We start from the raw sequence: 19,119 nt of genomic DNA on the forward strand, positions 1-19,119 counted from the left end.
AAGTGATCCTCCCACCGCAGCCTCCCAAAGCATTGGCATTACAGACAACAGCCACTGTGCCCAGCTGGCTCTATTTCTTTTATTTATTTATTTATTTATTTATTTCTTTTAAAAGTTCTTGCTGTTTGGGACATTTTCCTCTTTTGAAATGTTCATTCATTATTTTTGTTTTCTCTCATAGTTTTCACAAATGTTTTATCTTTGAAGTTAGATATTCTCTCTCTTGTGGGGGGTGTGTGTGTACTTTTTATCATTGTTGTCTTTTGGTATTTTAAAAACTCATTCAGGCCAGGTGTGGTGGGTCATACCTGTAATCGCGGCACTTTGGGAGGCTGAGGTGGGAGGATTGCTCCAGCCCAGGATTTTGAGACCAGCTTGGGCAACATAGGGAAACTCCATCACTACAAAAAATAAAAAAATTAGCTGTGTGTGGTGGTGCTTGCCTGTAGTTCTAGCTATTTGGTAGGCTGAGGTGGGAGGATTCCTTGAGCCCAGGAGGTTGAGGCTGCAGTGAGCTATGATTGTGTCACTGCACTGCAGCCTGGGCAACAGAGTGAGACCCTGTCTCAAAAGAAAAAACGAAAACTCAAAAAACCATTTAGCTAGCCAGACGTGGTGGCTCACGCCTGTAATCCCACACTTTGGGAGGCCAAGGTGGGTGGATCACCTGAGGTCAGGAGTTCGAAACTAGTCTGGCCAACATGGTGAAATCCTGTCTCTACAAAAAATACAAAAAATTTAGCCAGGCGTGGTAGCATGCGCCTGTAATCCCAGCTACTCAGGAGGCTGAGGCAGGGGAATTGTTTGAACCAGGGAGGTGGAGGTTACAGTGAGCCGAGATTGTGCCACTGCACTTTAGACAGAGCCTAATTAATTTTAATAGTAGCTGTCCTACTATTTAATGTTCTTTTCAAAATGATTGTTTTTGACGTTTTTGGTATTTATTTGTGATAACATCTTTTGTTCTCACATCACCCTTTTTTTGGCTACCTGCTCGTTTTTTCAACGTGGTGTTGAAAGGAATTGTACTGGAAAGACTTTTGAAAACTGATTGTAGACTAGACTCTCTCAAGTTCTTTCCTCTGTACGTCTCTTCTCATCTCCTTTCTTTCCGCACCGCCCGTCTGTGCAGTGTGGCCTTTATCCAGGACTGGGTCCCCAGCCCTCTTCTCCAGCAACCCCTTGCCCTTGCTGGCTGGATCTAGTCTCATGGTTTTAAATACTGTTTGTCTCTGTCCTCATTTCCAAGTTTTTACCCCCAGCTGGGCATTGTCCCTGAATTCCAGGCTTGTGTATCCCCTGTGTTTTGATGTCTAATAGATAACACAAACGCAGTGTACCCCACACGGAGCTTCCAGTAGCCCCTCCACACCGGCTGTGCTGCAGGCTTGCCCATCTCAGTCGATAGCACCTGCATCCTCGCGTCCTGAGGTCAAGACCTGGGACGTATCCTGATGCCCCGCTTTCTCTTCCAGTCTCTCGGAGAGTCCTGGGGTTTCCGCCTTGAAAATCTACCTGGAGCGGGGCTCTCCCTCTGTAACCCAGACTCCTAGAGGAGTGCTCAGTGCTTGGTAAATGCCTTTTTTTTTTTTTTTCTGAGGAGGAGTCTTGCTCTGTCGCCCAGGCTGGAGTACAGTGTTGCAGTCTCGGCTCACTGCATCCTCTGTCTCCCGGGTTCAAGCAGTTTTCCTCCTCACCCTCCCGAGTAGCTGGGATTACAGGCGCACACCACCACACCTGGCTGATTTTTGTATTTTCAGTAGAGATGGGGTTTCATCATGTTAGCCAGGCTGTTCTTGAACTCCTGACCTCGTGATCCGCCTGCCTCGGCCTCCCAGAGTGCTTGGATTACAGGCATGAGCCATCGCACCCAGCCTGGTAAATGCTTTTTGAGTGAATGCACCGCGCCCGGCCCGGTAAATGCTTTTTGAGTGAATGCACTTTGCCTCAGTGGTCTTTGAAAGTTTAACTTTGCCCTGATCTTTTAAAGTGTCCACTCTCTGAATTTTACATCTGATGCCTTTTTTGTGTGCAGATTCAGAAGTGAAAGTCCAGCTTTCCTTGTTGGATGATGCTTTGGTGTCATCGGTACCTGCCTGGCTCTGCCCCCTGTCTCTCTTGCAGGTCATGCTGGGCCTTGGTGCTTCAGCTTCCCCAGCCCAGGATGGATGCTGTAGCCTGGTGCCCTGGGGAGTCTGCTGCACTTGGCTTCCTTGTTTATTCAGGGGCCTCTGACTTCCTTGGTCCCCTCAGCAGTGGGGGTGCCAGGAGGTACGGGGGCTGCTCTGGGTCCTCAGTGCATCCAGGAGGGCAGGCGTTTCCCTGGAGCTCACATTTGGCTAAAGTGTTTGGCTGACTGGGCTCGTTCTCCTGTTCAGACTAAGCTCTGCTTCTGCGTGATGCGCAGAAACCCTGAAGGCTGTATGAGTTTGGTCTGGTTCCCTCTTGAATTTCCAAGGGTTACTCAGACATTTGCCTGGTTGCTTCAGCAGCAAACTGAGCGAGGCAAGAAGTCTCTCTGTTCCTTAGTGTACGAGTCTTTCCTCATACTGCTGTAAAGAAACACCCAAGGCTGGGGAATTTATAAAGAAAAGAGGTTTAACTGGCTCACAGTTGTGCAGGCGTACAGGAAGCGTGGCTGCGGAGGCCACAGGAGACTTACAGTCCTAGGGGAAGGTGAAGGGAAGCGGTCATGTCTTACAGGGCCGGAGCAGGAGGAAGGGAGAGAGTGGGGAGGTGCCACGTACTTTTAAACAACCAGATCTTGTGAGAACTCACTCAGTATCACAAGAACAACACCGGGGGAAATTCACCCCCGTGATCCAGTCACCTCCCACCAGGTCTCACCTTCAGCACTGGGGACTGTGTTTCAGCGTGAGATTTGGGTGGGGACGCAGATCCAAACTGAGATCGCCATGTTCATCTCCTTCTTCATTTTGATACTAGAACTCTTCATTCTTGAATTGGAGACATGTGTTTTAGTTGAAGAATATTTTTAAATACATATTAATAAGCATAAAATGTGCAATACCGTCCATAGCAAGATGTTAAAAGAACTTTTTGATGTGCTAACATTTGGGAGTATTAAAAATATGTTTTACTTCTTGTAGTAAGTAAAGTAAGAAGTGAAGAGAAAGATGAAGACTCTGAAAGAGGAGATGAAGACAGAGAAAGAAGATACCGAGAAAGAAAGGTATACGAAGCAAGGCCTGGGGAAAGGTTTTCCAAATGTTGCCAAGTAAAGGATATTTTAAACGTTATTGTTAGAAGCATTTTTAGAAAATGTCCTAAGCCAGATTTCAGGCCTGGAAAAGGCCTTCAGCACTGTGTGTAGTCAGTTTCTTTCTCCCCATGGTCGAATGTGTTTTTCTGGTTCCAAAGGTAATTTGTGATTATTTTAGAAAATTTAGAAGATATAGGCCGGGTGCAGTGGCTCACGCCTGTAATCCCAGCACTTTGGGAGGCCGAGGCAGGCAGATCACAAGGTCAAGAGATTGAGATCATTCTGGCTAACACAGTGAAACCCCATCTCTACAAAAAATACAAAAAAATTAGCCAGGCGTGGTGGTGGGCACCTGTAGTCCCAGCTACTTGGGAGGCTGAGGCAGGAGAATGGCGTGAACCCGGGAAGCGGAGCTTGTAATGAGCCGAGATTGCGCCACTGCACTCCAGCCTGGGCGACAGAGCGAGACTCCATCTCAAAAAAAAAAAAAAAAAAAAAAATTTAGAAGATACAAATAAGTAATAAGAAAATAAAAACTGTCTAATCCTACCCCACAGGTAAGTATTGATAGCATTTAGGTATGTATTTTCCAGGTCTGTATATTTGTGTATGTATAACACTGTTTTCTTTAGTTAGATTTTTACTGTTTTATAAATTGTTTAAACGGAACACATTTTGAGCCTTTTCCTGAGTGATCCTGTCTCTCTCCGTGTTTCAGTGCGTGCGTGGCTTGGTATTTCGCGGTGTGGATGTGTTGGTGCTCTCGAGGCACCTGTGGTTTTGGACACTTAGGTTGTTTCTGTGTGTTTGTGTTTTCTCTTTAAATTATAAAGACATCCAGATGGTATGCTTTTTGGTTTGTTCATAATTATTTCCTTATGATTAATTTCTGGAAATGAACTTGCTAGAAGTAAATGTAAACTTACCCCATTTGCTTTACATAAAAGTTGTAATTATTTATATCATCAGAGCATAATTCCTCCTGTCCTAAGCAGGAGCTGGGCATTATCGTCATTTAAAAGTTTTGCTCTTTTGATTCAGAAGAAAATGGCATTTCTGGGCATTTTTAAAAGCAGGTTTACTGTCTTTTGTTATTTACCACTTGTGTACTTTTGCTTATTCTTTTTCTCTTTTTTATTTTATTTTTATTTTTTAGAGACAGGGTCTTGCTCTGTCACCCAGGTTGGAGTGCAGTGGTGTGATCATAGCTCACTGCAGCCAGGAATTCCTGGGTTCAAGCAGTCTTCCCACCTTAGCCTCCCGAGTAGCTGGGACTACAGGTGTGTACCACCAAACCTAGCCCAGTTTTAAATTTTTTGTAGAGACTGGGTCTCACTGTGTTGTCCAGGCTGGTCTTGAACTCCTGGAACTCCTGGTATCAAGTGATCCTCCCACCTCGGCCTCCCAGAGTGCTGGGATCACAGGCGTGCGCCACTGCACCTGCTCTTGGCTGATTTTTCACTGGTGCATCTTACTGGTTTGTAAGAGTACTTTAAAGGTTAACTCTCTGCCAGTCATTTATGTTGCTGTTTTTGGCTGGTGTTGAATTGGACCTGGGGGATTTTTATTTTTGTAAGTAAGTTTAAAATCATGAAGTAGCCAGGTCTGTGCTTTTACCAGGTCTGTGCTGTTAGCAGGTCTGTTGTTGATGGAACGCTCTCTCCACAGCAAAGTTACATGAGTTGTCACCTGTGTTTTTTTCTGGGTCTTTAACTTTTTTTAAAAAAAAGGATTTAAATTTGGCCAGGCATGGTGGCTCACGCCTGTAATCCCAGCACTTTGGGAGGCTGAGGCAGGTGGATCACGAGGTCAGGAGATTGAGACCATCCTGGCTAACACAGTAAAACCCGTCTCTACTAAAAATACAAACAATTAGCAGGGTGTGGTGGCGCGTGCCTGTAGTCCCAGTTACTTGGGAGGCTGAGGCAGGAGAATCGCTTGAACCCGGGAGGCAGAGGTAGTGACGAGCTGAGATTGCGCCATTGCACTCCAGCCTGGGCAACAAGAGTGAAACTCCATCTCAAAAAATAAAAAAAAGACGACTTAAATCTTTAATTACACAGAGTTTATTTTGATGAATGGTGTGAATGGTTCTCTAACTTTGAGGTGTTTGGTCAGGGAGGGCATTAGCAAGTTTTCCGTAGGAAGGTCGCCCTGGCAAAGATGAGTCGGGTGGATGGGAGTTGGGGAGAATTGAGGAAGGAGCTGAGTGAGGAGACTGTTGGGTCCACAGGAGACCCCCCAGGGAACTGAGAGATGCGGAGGGTGCCACAGACCTGGAGTCCAGTGGTCCCTGGTTGGGGGTGAGCAGAGGAAACTCCACGTGAAGGGACAGGGACGGGCACAATCTGGGGTCTGTTGAACGCGATGTCAGGGCTCCCAGAACTAAGAGTCCAAGCCAGCAGTATTCCGTTGTGGTGACCTGCTCTGCAGCTTGGGATGGAGATGACCGCTGGTGCCCTGAGCATCTGCAGTGTTTTCATCGCAGAGATGACTAAACGCTGGTCCCATTTTCAAGACTCTATCTGCGTGGGACTAATTAGGAGAGAAAGAGTGATATGACGTGTCCATGTGAGAGATGTGGCAGCCTTGTGCTGTCGTACTCACCGGAGAGGGCATCTCTCAGAGAAGTCAGAGCTTGCGCAGGAGGGACCCCAGGGCTGGCGGAGCTTAGGCTGAGGGCCACAAGCATGAGGGATGAGGCTGTGGAGACCAGGAGGGCCGACGGTGAGTGCCGGGCGCCATGTGGGGAGGCCGGGAGGGCGCCATGTGGGGAGGCCGGGAGGGCGCCATGTGGGGAGGCCGGGAGGGCGCCATGTGGGGAGGCCAGGAGGGCTGGCTGTGAGTGCCAGGCGCCATGCGGAGAGGCATTGCTTTCTCTGTGGGAGCGAGGTGGCTGGGGTGCAGAGAGTTTACTGTGTAACGCTGGGGTGGCAGCAGTGTCTGACCGTGCACCATGACACGAATAGCGTTTTTCCTTACAGAAGGGTAACAGATTAAGTTTTCAGGAATGTATCTGACAGTGGAATTGAGGAGTGAAGGGGGCAGTGGTAGTTCTATAAGTTTTCCTCCTTTTGTTATAACATTTATAAAGACAGCACAGTTGTCCTTTGGTATCCATGGGGTAAGGGCTCCAAGACCCCCTCAGATACCAAAATCCATGAATACTCAAGTCCCCCGTATAAAATGGTGTAGTGTCTGCATATAACCTACACACATCCTCCTGGATGCTTTAAATCATCTCTAGATTACTTAAAATCCCTAGTGCAATATAAAGGAGATGTAAATAGTTGTTATTGTTTAGGGTGTAATGACAAGGAAAAAGTCTGTATATGTTTAGTACAGACATGATTTTCTTCGAATGTGTTTGATCTGTGGTTGGTTGGATCTGTTGTTGCGAAACCCATGGAGAGGGAGGCCGGCTGCGCTCCTGTTTGACGTGCTCCTGTGTTTCTCAGCTTGTTGTGTTTTACAGCTGCAGTACGGAGACAGCAAGGACAACCCTCTCAAGTACTGGCTTTATAAAGAAGAAGGTGACAGGAGACACAGGAAGCCTAGAGACCCAGATCGAGACAAGAAACACCGAGAAAAAAGCAGCACAAGGGAAAAAAGAGAAAAATATTCCAAAGAGAAAAGTAATTCATTCTCTGAAAAAGAAGGGGAAGAAAGACATAAAGAAAAGCGACACAAAGAAGTCCTTCATTTTGATGATGAGAGGCACCGAACCAGTGTGGATAGAAAAGAGAGATCAGCAAAAGACGAGCACAAGAAAAGGGAATCCAAGGTACCCCTTCCGATGCTTCGTTGCCTTCACAGCCGCCACGAGGTCAGCGCTCTCAGAGGAGGTTTACAGGGTCGTGTCGCCAGACAAAGTTGAGATTTGTGGCCTGGTAGTAGTAATTTAGGAGAAATGCGACTCAGGTCTTGATGATGTGGTTAGTACAGACAGATTACTGATCTCCTAAGAAAAGTGATGTCACATATTTTGATTATATTGTGAATGTACTTTTAACAGATATTTGGAAATCTATCATAAAATTTTGAAATCTGGCTGGGTGCGGTGGCTCATGCCTGTAATCCCAGCACTTTGGGAGTCAAAGATGCGAATCACCTGAGGTCAGGAATTTGAGACCAGCCTGACCAACATGGTGAAACCCCAACTCTACTAAAAATAAAAAAATTAGCAGGGCATGGTGGCATGTGCCTGTAATCTCAGCTACTCTGGAGGCTGAGGCAGAGGAATCGCTGGAACTCAGGAAGGAGAATCGCTGGAACCCAGGAGACATAGGTTGCAGTGAGCTGAGATCGCACCACTGCACTCCAGCTTGGGTGATGGAGTGAGACTCTGTCTCTCAAAAAAAAAACAAAAAAAATTTTGAAATTTAACATTGAAAAGGAAGCTGGTAGGTTTTAAAGTGGAAATTAAGTGAATAATTAGCAAACGTTTCAACCAGAATTGGTATAAGTTTACAAAAAAAGCAAAACAAGGCAGAACAAAAATGTAAAAGCATTGATTGCAGAGGATCTAATTTCCCTCCGAGGTCTGTGGTTTCATCCCTGTACTTAGGATTTTCCTAGAGGTGTTTTAGCACCTTTTGTTCTCAGCATGCTTTTTGCTGCTCTGTTTTTACAGAATCTGAAGCTAATATGATTTTATTTACCTGTTTCTTGGTGATGCTTCCTTTAAGATGGAAGCGAAATCTTTGCAAGGGTCAGATGGTACCTGAGGCTAGGGGAGAGTCACGCCTTCAGGGATGAGACTGGAGGCCTCAGCAGAAGCGCAGGACCTGGATCTCCCAACCTGAATTGACACAGCTGAGGAAATGCATGTAGAGCTGGTGACCACTGCAATGTTTGCTGTAAAACGCAAAAGCCAGTGGGTTAGAACTGGGAGCCCTTAGAACAAGAAGCAGTTGTGTTACGAGCAGAAGCCATCTGGCTCCCGGCCATCTCAGCCACTCTTGCGCTGTCCTGTGTGGGGTCTGAGTCCTTTAACCTCCCTTGCCTTTGCCCCGAGGGCCTTTCCTCACTGAGACCCCACTGTCTCCCGCAGCCCACGCCCTCCGTGTGTATCAGGGCCTTGGCCGTGTTTCTTAGCAGGTTTGAGGCAGTGCCGGTTCTGCTACCCACATCTGCAATGTGGAAAGCCCGTGGACTCCCTCAGTCAGCCACACTGAAGGTTAGATGAGAAGCAGCTCCTTGAGGACAGATATTAATTTTTTTTGGTTTTTATTTATTTATTTATATTTATTTATTTATTTTGAGATGGAGTCTCGCTCTGTCACCCAGGCTGGAGTGCAGTGGTGCGATCTCGGCTCATGGCAAGTTCTGCCTTCCGGGTTCATGCCATTCTCCTGCCTCAGCCTCCGGAGTAGCTGGGACTACAGGCGCCCGCCACCTCGCCCGGCTAGTTTTTTGTATTTTTAGTAGAGACGGGGTTTCACCGTGTTAGCCAGGATGGTCTCGATCTCCTGACCTCATGATCCGCCCGCCTCGGCCTCCCAAAGTGCTGGGATTACAAGTGTGAGCCACCGCGCCCGACCATTTTTTTTGTTTTTAAGTCTCTTTCCTTAGATCAAAACTTCATCATTTTCTCTCAACGTTGTATTATGAACGTTTTTAAACATACAGCAAAGTCGACATAATTTTCCAGTGAACACTCACGTACCCACAACTTAGACTTCACCACTCACCTTTTATTGAATTTGGCTGTTCTCCATTCCCTAAATCACGTTTAATTACTGGAAGTGACTTAGGTTACATGTGCTTAGTTCCACCCAGAAATGCCTTTCTGGACATAGATTTGGCTTTTATTAAAGGTGGATGAGAAAAATGGTCTATGAAGAACATTATCCTGTACCTTTGTAAAACCACTGCCTTCAAATTAGTCCCAGAAGAAAGATTATTCAGATGACTGACGTTTTCTTTTTAAGACAAGTTGTTCCTATCTGAGTGGCTTGTGTGCTGGGCACGGTTCTAGGTGCTGAGGATACAGCTGTGAACAAAACAAAAATTACTGTTCTTATGGTGCCTATGTTGTGTTGGAGAAGCCATAGGATAAAGAATTACCAAAAAAAAAAAAAAAATCAAATCTCAGACAGGTGTGGTGGCTTACACCTGGAGTCCTACTACTCAGCAGGTGGGAGGATCTCTTGAGCCCAGGAGTTCAAGACCACCCTGAGAAATAGAGTGAGACCCCCCCATCTCTACCAAAATAAAAATAAAAAATTAGCCAGGCATGGTGGCACACGCCTGTAGTCCCAGCTACTACAGAGGCTGAGGTGAGAGGATCACTTGAGTGGAGGAGGTCAAGGCTGCAGTGAGCTGTGATCGTATCACTGCAGTCCAACCTGGGTGGTAGAGTAAGACCTTGTCTTAAAAGAAAAAAGAGGCCAGGCACGGTGGCTCACACCTATAATCCCAGCACTTTGGGAGACCAAGGCAGGCGGATCACTTGAGGTCAGGAGTTCGAGACCAGCCTGGCCAACATAGCAAAACCCCGTCTCTAGTAAAAAAAAAAAAAAAAAAAAAAAAATACAAAAATTAGCCAGGTGTTGTGGCACATGCCTGTAATCTCAGCTACTCGGGAAGCTGAAGCAGGAAAATTGCTTGAACCTGGGAGGAAGAGGTTACAGTTTGCTGAGATCGTGCCACTGCACCCCAGACTGAGAGACAGATTGAGCCTTCATCTCAAGAAAAAAAAAAAAAAAGAAAAAAAAAAAGAAAAAGGAAGAAATGAACAGATACATGATATAACTTCAGGAACGGTGATCGAGCATTGTATAATTAAAATTTTCCTTTGCGTTGACTTTTAGAAATTCAAAACTTTTGCGGCTTTTGATACTCAAAATTAGTATCAACTCAGATGTTCTTCAGCTGAGTACTCTGTGAACCTGCTGCTTGATGTAATTATCCTGTGGTTACCATAAAGTGCAAGGGGCACTGTTAGTAATTGTAACTGGGACTGTTCCTAGGGATAGATGTTCTCTGTGATTGTCTCTCACTTTCTCTATATGATATTTTTTCTTTCTTTCTTTCTTTCTTTTTTTTTTTGTTTTGAGACTGAGTCTCACTGTATTGCCCAGGCCGGAGTGCAGTGGTGTGATCTTGGCTCTCTGCAGCCTCCACCTCCCGGGTTCAAGTGATTCTCCTGCCTTAGCCTCCCTAGTAGCTGGGATTACAGGCGTGCGCCTGGCTATTTTTTTGTGTGTGTGTGTGTGTATTTTTAGTAGAGTTTCGCCATGTTGGCTAGGCTGGCCTCAAACTCCTGACCTCAGGTCATCCGCCTTCCTTGGCCTACCAAAGTGCTGGGATTACAGGCGTGAGCCACGGTGCCCAGCCTCTATATGATTTTTTGATGTATGATTTTAATTAGAATTATGTAACTTTTATTGTAAGCTTTCTCCAGTTATCAATTAGAGATACAAAGGGTATGAGTAAGTACAATAAATATACAAAATGTTCTTCTAAGCTTCCTGACCAGTGACTTCTTTAATAGAGGAATACAGTGGCCTCATTATCCTATCTGTCACACCTTTATCCTTTTATTTATTTTTATTTTTAAATTTTTTTTCTTTTTTATTATACTTTAAAGTTCTAAGATACATGTGCACAACATGCAGGTTTGTTACATATGTATCCATGTGCCATGTTGGTGTGCTGCACCCATTAACTTGTCATTTACATTAGGTATATCTCCTAATGCTCTCCCTCCCCCAGCCCCCCACCCCACAACAGGCCCCAGTGTGTGATGTTCCCCTTCCTGTGTCCAAGTGTTCTCATTGTTCAATTCCCACCTATGAGTGAGAACATGTGGTGTTTGATTTTCTGTTCTTGTGATAGTTTGCTGAGAATGGTTTCCAGCTGCATCCATGTCCCTACAAAGGACACGTACTCATCCTTTTTTATGGCTGCATAGTATTCCACGGTGTGTATCTGCTACATTTTCTTAATCCAGTCTGTTACTGATGGACATTTGGTTTGGTTCCAAGTCTTTGCTATTGTGAATAGTGCCGCAATAAACATACGTGTGCATGTGTCTTTATAGCAGCATGATTTATAATCCTTTGGGTATATACCCAGTAATGGGATGGCTGGGTCAAATGGTATTTCTAGTTCTCGATCCTCGAGGAATCGCCACAGTGTCTTCCACAATGGTTGAACTAGTTTACAGTCCCACCCACAGTGTAAAAGTGTTTCTATTTCTCCACAGCCTCCCCAGCACCTGTTGTTTCCTGACTTTTGAATGATTGCCATTCTAGCTGGTGTGCAGTGGTACCTCATTGTGGTTTGGATTTGCATTTCTCTGATGGCTAGTGATGATGAGCATTTTTTCATGTGTCTGTTGGCTGCATAAATGTCTTCTTTTGAGAAGTGTCTGTTCATATCATTTGCCCAGTTTTTGATGGGGTTGTTTGTTTTTTTCTTGTAAATTTGTTTGAGTTCTTTGTAGATTCTGGATATTAGCCCTTTGTCAGATGGGTAGATTGCAAAATTTTTCTCCCATTCTGTAGGTTGCCTGTTCAATCTGATGGTAGTTTCTTTTTCTGTACAGAAGCTCTTTAGTTTAATTAGATCATATTTGTCAATTTTGACTTTTGTTGCCATTGCTTTTGGTGTTTTAGACATGAAGTCCTTGCCCATGCCTGTGTCCTGAATGGTATTACCTAGGTTTTCTTCTAGGGTTTTTATGGTTTTAGGTCTAACATTTAAGTCTCTAATCCATCTTGAATTAATTTTTTGTATAATGTTTAAGGAAGGGATCCAGTTTCAGCTTTCTACTTATGGCTGGCCAGTTTTCCTAGCACCATTTATTAAATAGGGAATCCTTTCCCCATTTCTTGTTTTGTCAGGTTTGTCAAAGATCAGATGGTTATGAATGTGTGGTATTATTTCTGAGGGCTCTGTTCTGTTCCATTGGTCTGTGTCTCTGTTTTGGTACCAGTACCATGCTGTTTAGGTTACTGTAGCTTTGTAGTGTAGTTTGAAGTCAGGTAGCATGATGCCTCCAGCTTTGTTCTTTTGGCTTAGGACTGTCTTGGCAATGCGGGCTCTTTTTTGGTTCCATATGAACTTTAAAGTAGTTTTTTCCAATTCTGTGAAGAAAGTCATTGGTAGCTTAATGGGGATGGCATTGAATCTATAAATTACCTTGGTCACTATGGCCATTTTCACGATATTGATTCTTCTTATCCATGAGCATGGAATGTTCTTCCATTTGTTTGTGTCCTCTTTTATTTCATTGAGCAGTGGTTTGTAGTGTTCCTTGAAGAGGTCCTTCACATCCCTTGTAAGTTGGATTCCTAGGTGTTTTATTCTTTTTGAAGCAATTGGGAATGGGATTTCACTCATGATTTGGCTCTCTGTTTGTCTGTAATTGGTGTATAAGAATGCTGGTGACTTTTGCACATTGATTTTGTATCCTGAGACTTTGCTGAAGTTGCTTAGCAGCTTAAGGAGATTTTGGGCTGAGACGATGGGGTTTTCTAAATATACAATCATGTCATCTGCAAACAGGGACAATTTGACTACCTCTTTTCCTAATTGAATACCCTTTATTTTTTTCTCTTGCCTGATTGCCCTGGCCAGAACTTCCAACACTATATTGAATAGGAGTGGTGAGAGAGGGCATCCCTGTCTTGTGCCAGTTTTCAAGGGGAATGCTTCCAGTTTTTGCCCATTCAGTATGATATTGGCTGTGGGTTTGTCATAAATAGCTCTTATTATTTTGAGATATGTTCCATCATTACCGAATTTATTGAGAGTTTTTAGCATGAAGGGCTGCTGAATTTTGTCAAAGGCCTTTTCTGCATCTATTGAGATAATCATGTGATTTTTGTCTTTGGTTCTGTTTATATGCTGGATTAAGTTTGTTGATTTGCATATGTTGAACCAGCCTTGCATCCCAGGGATGAAGCCCACTTGATCATGGTGGATAAGCTTTTTGATGTGCTGCTGGATTCGGTTTGTCAGTATTTTATTGAGGATTTTTGCATTGATGTTCATCAGCGATATTGGTCTAAAATTCTCTTTTTTTGTTGTGTCTCTGCCAGGCTTTGGTATCAGAATGATGCTGGCCTCATAAAATGAGTTAGGGAGGATTCTCTCTTTTTCTATTGGTTGGAATAATTTCAGAAGGAATGGTACCAGCTCCTCCTTGTACCTCTGGTAGAATTCGTCTGTGAATCCGTCTGGTCCTGGGCTTTCTTTGGTTGGTAGGCTATTAATTATTGCCTCAATTTCAGAGCCTGTTATTGGTCTACTCAGGTCTTCCTGGTTTAGTCTTGGGAGAGTGTAAGTGTCCAGGAATTTATCCATTTCTTCTAGGTTTTCTAGTTTATTTGCATAGAGGCGTTTATAGTATTCTCTGATGGTAGTTTGCATTTCTGTGGGGTCGGTGGTGATATCCCCTTTATCATTTTTTATTGCATCTATTTGGTTCTTCTCTCTTTCTTCTTTATTAGTCTTGCTAGTGGTCTATCCATTTTGTTGATCTTTTCAAAAAACCAGCTCCTGGATTCACTGATATTTTGAAGCGTTTTTTGTGTCTCTATCTCCTTTAGTTCTGCTCTGATCTTAGTTATTTCTTGCCTTCTGCTAGCTTTTGAATGTGTTTCCTCTTGCTTCTCTAGTTCTTTTAATTGTGATGTTAGGGTGTCAATTTTAGATCTTTCCTGCTTTCTCTTGTGGGCATTCAGTGCTATAAATTTCCCTCTACATCTTGCTTTAAATGTGTCCCAGAGATTCTGGTATGTTGTATCTTTGTTCTCATTGGTTTCAAAGAACATCTTTATTTCTGCCTTCGTTTTGTTGTGTACCCAGTAGTCATTCAGGAGCAGTTTGTTCAGTTTCCATGTAGTTGAGTGGTATTGAGTGAGTTTCTTAATCCTGAGTTCTAGTTTGATTGCACTGTGGTCTGAGAGACAGTTTGTTATATTTTCTGTTCTTTTACACTTGCTGAGGAGCGCTTTACTTCCAACTATGTGGTCAGTTTTGGAATAAGTGCGATGTGGTGCTAAGAAGAATGTGTATTCTGTTGTTTTGGGGTGGAGGGTTCTGCAGATGTTTATTAGGTCTGCTTGGTGCAGAGTTGAGTTCAATTCCTGGATATCCTTGTTAACTTACTGTCTGTTGATCTGTCTAATGTTGACAGTGGGGTGTTAAAGTCTCCCATTATTATTGTGTGGGAGTCTAAGTCTCTTTGTAAGTCTCTAAGGACTTGCTTTATGAATCTGGGTGCTCCTGTATTGGTTGCATATATATTTAGAATAGTAAGCTCTTCTTGTTGAATTGATCCCTTTACCATTATGTAATGGCCTTCTTTGCCTCTTTTGATTTTTGTTGGTTTAAAGTCTACTTTATCAGAGACTAGGATTGCAACCCCTGCTTTTTTTGTTCTCCATTTGCTTGGTAAATCTTCCTCCATCCCTTTATTTTGAGCCTATGTATGTCTCTGCGTGTGAGATGGGTCTCCTGAATACAGCACACTGATGGGTCTTGACTCTTTATCCAATTTGCCAGTCTGTGTCTTCTAATTGGAGCATTTAGCCCATTTATATTTAAGGTTAATATTGTTATGTGTGAACTTGATCCCGTCATTATGATGTTAGCTCGTTATTTTGCTCATTAGTTGATGCAGTTTCTTCCTAGCATCGATGGTCTTTACATTTTGGCATGTTTTTGCAGTGACTGGTACCAGTTGTTCCTTTCCATGTTTAGTGTTTCCTTCAGGAGCTCTTGTAGGGCAGGCCTGGTGGTGACAGAATCTCTCAGCATTTGCTTGTCTGTAAAGGATTTTATTTCTCCTTCACTTATGAAGCTTAGTTTGGCTGGATATGAAATTCTGGGTTGAAAATTCTTTTCTTTAAGAATGTTGAATATTGGCCCCCACTCCTGGCTTGGAGAGTTTCTGCTGAGAGATCTGCTGTTAGTCTGATGGGCTTCCCTTTGTGGGTAACCCGACCTTTCTCTCTGGCTGCCCTGAACATTTTTTCCTTCATTTCAACTTCGGTGAATCTGACAATTATGTGTCTTGGAGTTGCTCTTCTCGAGGAGTATCTTTGTGGTGTTCTCTGTATTTCCTGAATTTGAATGTTGGCCTGCCTTGCTAGGTTGGGGAAGTTCTCCTGGATAATATCCTGCAGAGTGTTTTCCAACTTGTTTCCATTCTCCCTGTCACTTTCAGGTGCACCAGTCAGACGTAGATTTGGTCTTTTCACATAGTCCCATATTTCTTGGAGGGCTTGTTCATTTCTTTTTACTCTTTTTTCTCTAAACTTCTCTTCTTGCTTCATTTCATTCATTTGATATTCAATCACTGATACCTTTTCTTCCAGTTGATCAAGTCGGTTACGGAAGCTTGCGCATTTATCACGTAGTTCTCGTGTCATGGTTTTCATCTCTATCAGATCGTTTAAGGACTTGTCTGCATTGGTTATTCTAGTAGCCATTCGTCAAATCTTTTTTCAGCGTTTTTAGTTTCTTTGCAATGGGTTTGAACTTCCTCCTTTAGCTTGGAGAAGTTTGGTTGTCTGAAGTCTTCTTCTCTCAACTCATCAAAGTCATTCTCTGTCCAGCTTTGTTCTGTTGCTGTCGAGGAGATGCGTTCCTTTGGAGGGGGAGAGGCGCTGTGATTTTTAGAATTTCCAGCTTTTCTGTACTGCTTTTTCCCCGTCTTTGTGGTTTTTATCTACATTTGGGCTTTGATGATAGTGACATACAGATAGGGTTTTGGTGTGGATGTCCTTTCTGTTTGTTATTTTTCCTTCTAACAGTCAGGACCCTCAGCTGCAGGTCTGTTGGAGTTTGCTGGAGGTCCACTCCAGACCCTGTTTGCCTGGGTATCAGCAGCAGAGGCTGCAGAAGAGTGACTGTTGCTTTGCTGTCTGATCGTTCCTCTGGAAGCTTCGTCTCAGAGGTGTATCTGGCCGTGTGAGGTGTGAGGTGTCAGTCTGCCCCTAGTGGGGGATGTCTCCCAGTTAGGCTACTCGGGTCAGGGACCCACTTGAGGAGGCAGTCTGTCCGTTCTCAGATCTCAAACTCCGTGCTGGGAAAACCACTACTCTTCAAAGCTGTCAGACAGGGACATTTACATCTGCAGAGGTTTCTGCTGCCTTTTGTTTGGCTATGCCCTGTCCCCAGAGGTGGAGTCTACAGAGGCAGGCAGGCCTTCTTGAGCTGTGGTGGGCTCCACCCAGTTCCAGCCTTCTGGCAGCCTTGTTTACTTACTTAAGCCTCAGCAATGGTGGGTGCCCCTCCCCTAGCCTCGCTGCTGCCTTGCAGTTAGATCTCAGACTGCTGTGCTAGCAATGAGGGAGGCTCTGTGGGTGTGGGACCCTCCGAGCCAGGCACGGGATATAATCTCCTATTGTGCCCTTTGCTAAGACCCTTGGTAAAGCGCAGTGTTAGGGTGGGAGTGACCCAATTTTCCAGGTGTCGTGTGTCTCGGTTTCCCTTGACTAGGAAAGGGAATTCCCTTCCCCCTTGCGCTTCCCGAGTGAGGCAATGCCTTGCCCTGCTTCAGCTCTCACTCGTTGGGCTGCACCCACTGTCCAACACGCCCCAGTGAGATGAACCCCATGCCTCAGCTGGAAGTGCAGAAATCACCCGTCTTCCATGTTGCTCACGCTGGGAGCTGGAGGCTGGAGCTGTTCCTATTCGGCCATCTTGGCGCAGATCCCCTCACCTTTATCCTTTTAAAAAGCAATTTTTTTTTTTGAGACGGAGTCTCACTCTGTTGTCCAGGCTGGAGTGCAGTGGTGTGATCTCCGCTCACTGCAAGCTCCACCTCCGGGGTTCACGCCAGTCTCCTGCCTCAGCCTCCTGAGTAGCTGGGACTACAGGCGCCCACCGCCACTTTTGTATTTTTAGTAGAGACGGGGTTTCACTGTGTTAGCCAGGATGGTTTCCATCTCCTGACCTCGTGATCCGCCCACCTTGGCCTCCCAAAGTTCTGGGATTACAGGCATGAGCCACCATGCCTGGCAAAAGCAGTTTTTTTAGAGATGGGTTCTAGCTGTGTTGCCTAGGCTGATCTTGAGCTCCTGGCCTCAAGCTACTTCAGCCTGCCAAACGGATGGGATTAGGATGTGAACCACCATGCCTGCCATACTTTTATCCTTTTCAAGATTGGATTATCTCCTTTCTGCTCCTGGAAGTAGTGGATTCAAGTGATCACTTGTAAATACCTTTTCCAGCCCAGGACTCTCCTGTCCAGAGTGTTAGCCCTGAGGGACTGTGTGATGAGGCCACAGGAGTTTGACGACAACGTGTTGAGCTTTTTCGCAGCTCTGCCATTTGCAGGCCATCTGGGTGAGCAGCGTTACCTGCCTCCCTGGGGGGTAGGTGCTGAGATAATCACAGCACGCTTCTCCTGGCCCCACGTGCAGCCTGACTGGCTGCCATCACCACAGCCAGGGCCCCCCAGTGCTATGCGCTGCTTGCCCACACCCAGGTCTGACTCTTATCGTTAACTTGATGACTTTTTTTCTCTTCCCTTTTTATATCTAGTCAGTAAATCATAATTTTTCCTACCCAGCACTAGTGATTTTATTTTTTTCCCATTCCAATTCATTTTATGGACCACAACACATTGTTCTGTTAAACATAACACTTTTTTCTGATTAATTTTGTAAAGTTTTTGTTTTTGTTTTTGTTTTTGTTTTTGAGATGATGTCTCGCTCTGTTGCCGAGGCTGGAGTGCAGTGGCGTGATCTCGGCTCACTGCAACCTCCACCTCCTGGGTTCAAGTAATTATCCTGCCTCAGCCTCCTGAGTAGCTGGGACTACAGGTGTGTACCACCACGCCCAGCTAATTTTGTATTTTAGTAGAGACGGGATTTCTCCGTGTTGGTTAGGCTGGTCTCTAACTCCCAACCTCAGGTGATCCACGCACCTTGGCCTCCCAAAGCGCTGGGATCACAGGCGTGAGCCACCGCACCTGGCATAATCACCCTTTTATATATACTTTTATCCATTTTCTTTACATTTAATTATCTAATTTACTAAAAATAGCTGGCAAAAATAGTTATTTAAAAGATACTTGTGGTGTAGATGCTATTGTTAAATTTTCAATCCATTCTTGTTTTATGGGGTTTACTAATTATGCTTACTTCATTCTCATATGTTAATAAATGGTTATGGGATTATTCTTTTGTTTGCTAGAACGGTGAACACAGAAATCGAGGTGCAAGCTCAAAAAGAGATGGGACCAGCAGCCAGTAAGGATTGCGTGCCCTGTGGTCGACCTTGACGTGTGCCGCTCTCGTGGAATGCTTCAGGGAATTTTCTTACTGGCTCCAGTGGTGGCCAGTCTGTGGGAATCAGTTATACTTCATTTTCTCTAGATTTTACCCCTTAGCCCCTCCAAATGGGTTGGTATGTTTTAGGAATACTAGAGGAGCTTGGAAACTTATTATGAAATTATTAGTTTTTTATTTTGCCTTTTAAATTAATTATTTTTATTTTTTCCATTTTAATATTATTGTTTCTATTTATTGCCTCAGGATCTGTTTTTGTCCTTTTTAACATTTGCTCATGCAAAATTAGAAAATTGGTACTGACTTTGGGGAGAATAATTCACTTGGGAGCCTCTTCACGTGCAAGAGGGCATCCTCCCTGCCTGAAGTTAAAGATCCACAGGTGGGCGGTTTCGCCCCTTTACAGACCTGAGCAAACCATTCTGGTTCACGGCCACTAAAAACAGTACATGCCGGCAAGTCCCCCTCTGCCCATTGTTTGTCGCTTGTGAACACCCAGGAGGGAACATTCCACCCTGATGCCTTGGCAGAGACCCCCAGAGCTGGGGGTGGGGATCAGCCTTGGTTGGAATTTCCTGTCTACCTTTTAGTTGCAGTGTTGGGTGGCCTTTCGCTAAAGCAATGATGATAATTCCTGTG

General features: G+C 44.5%; 1 protein-coding gene across 13 annotated transcripts in view; it reads left to right on the forward strand.

Annotated features, from left to right (window-relative positions):
* The window catches only part of DYNC2I1 (dynein 2 intermediate chain 1), a 114,386-nt gene that overhangs the window by 17,719 nt on the left and 77,548 nt on the right, over positions 1-19,119 (forward strand). For 10 of the 13 annotated variants that reach the window (XM_073009566.1, XM_073009576.1, XM_073009568.1 and 7 more), the window contains 3 exons: positions 3,111-3,193; positions 6,699-7,007; positions 18,386-18,441. In XM_073009566.1, coding sequence (XP_072865667.1) covers positions 3,111-3,193; positions 6,699-7,007; positions 18,386-18,441 — 448 coding nt within the window. Of the gene's footprint in view, positions 1-3,110; positions 3,194-6,681; positions 7,008-18,385; positions 18,442-19,119 lie in introns of all 13 variants that reach the window. The other 3 variants (XM_073009575.1, XM_073009567.1, XM_073009573.1) reach the window with 3 other exon arrangements.

Source organism: Chlorocebus sabaeus, chromosome 21 (assembly GCF_047675955.1).
Source record: "Chlorocebus sabaeus isolate Y175 chromosome 21, mChlSab1.0.hap1, whole genome shotgun sequence".
NCBI lineage: Eukaryota > Metazoa > Chordata > Mammalia > Primates > Cercopithecidae > Chlorocebus > Chlorocebus sabaeus.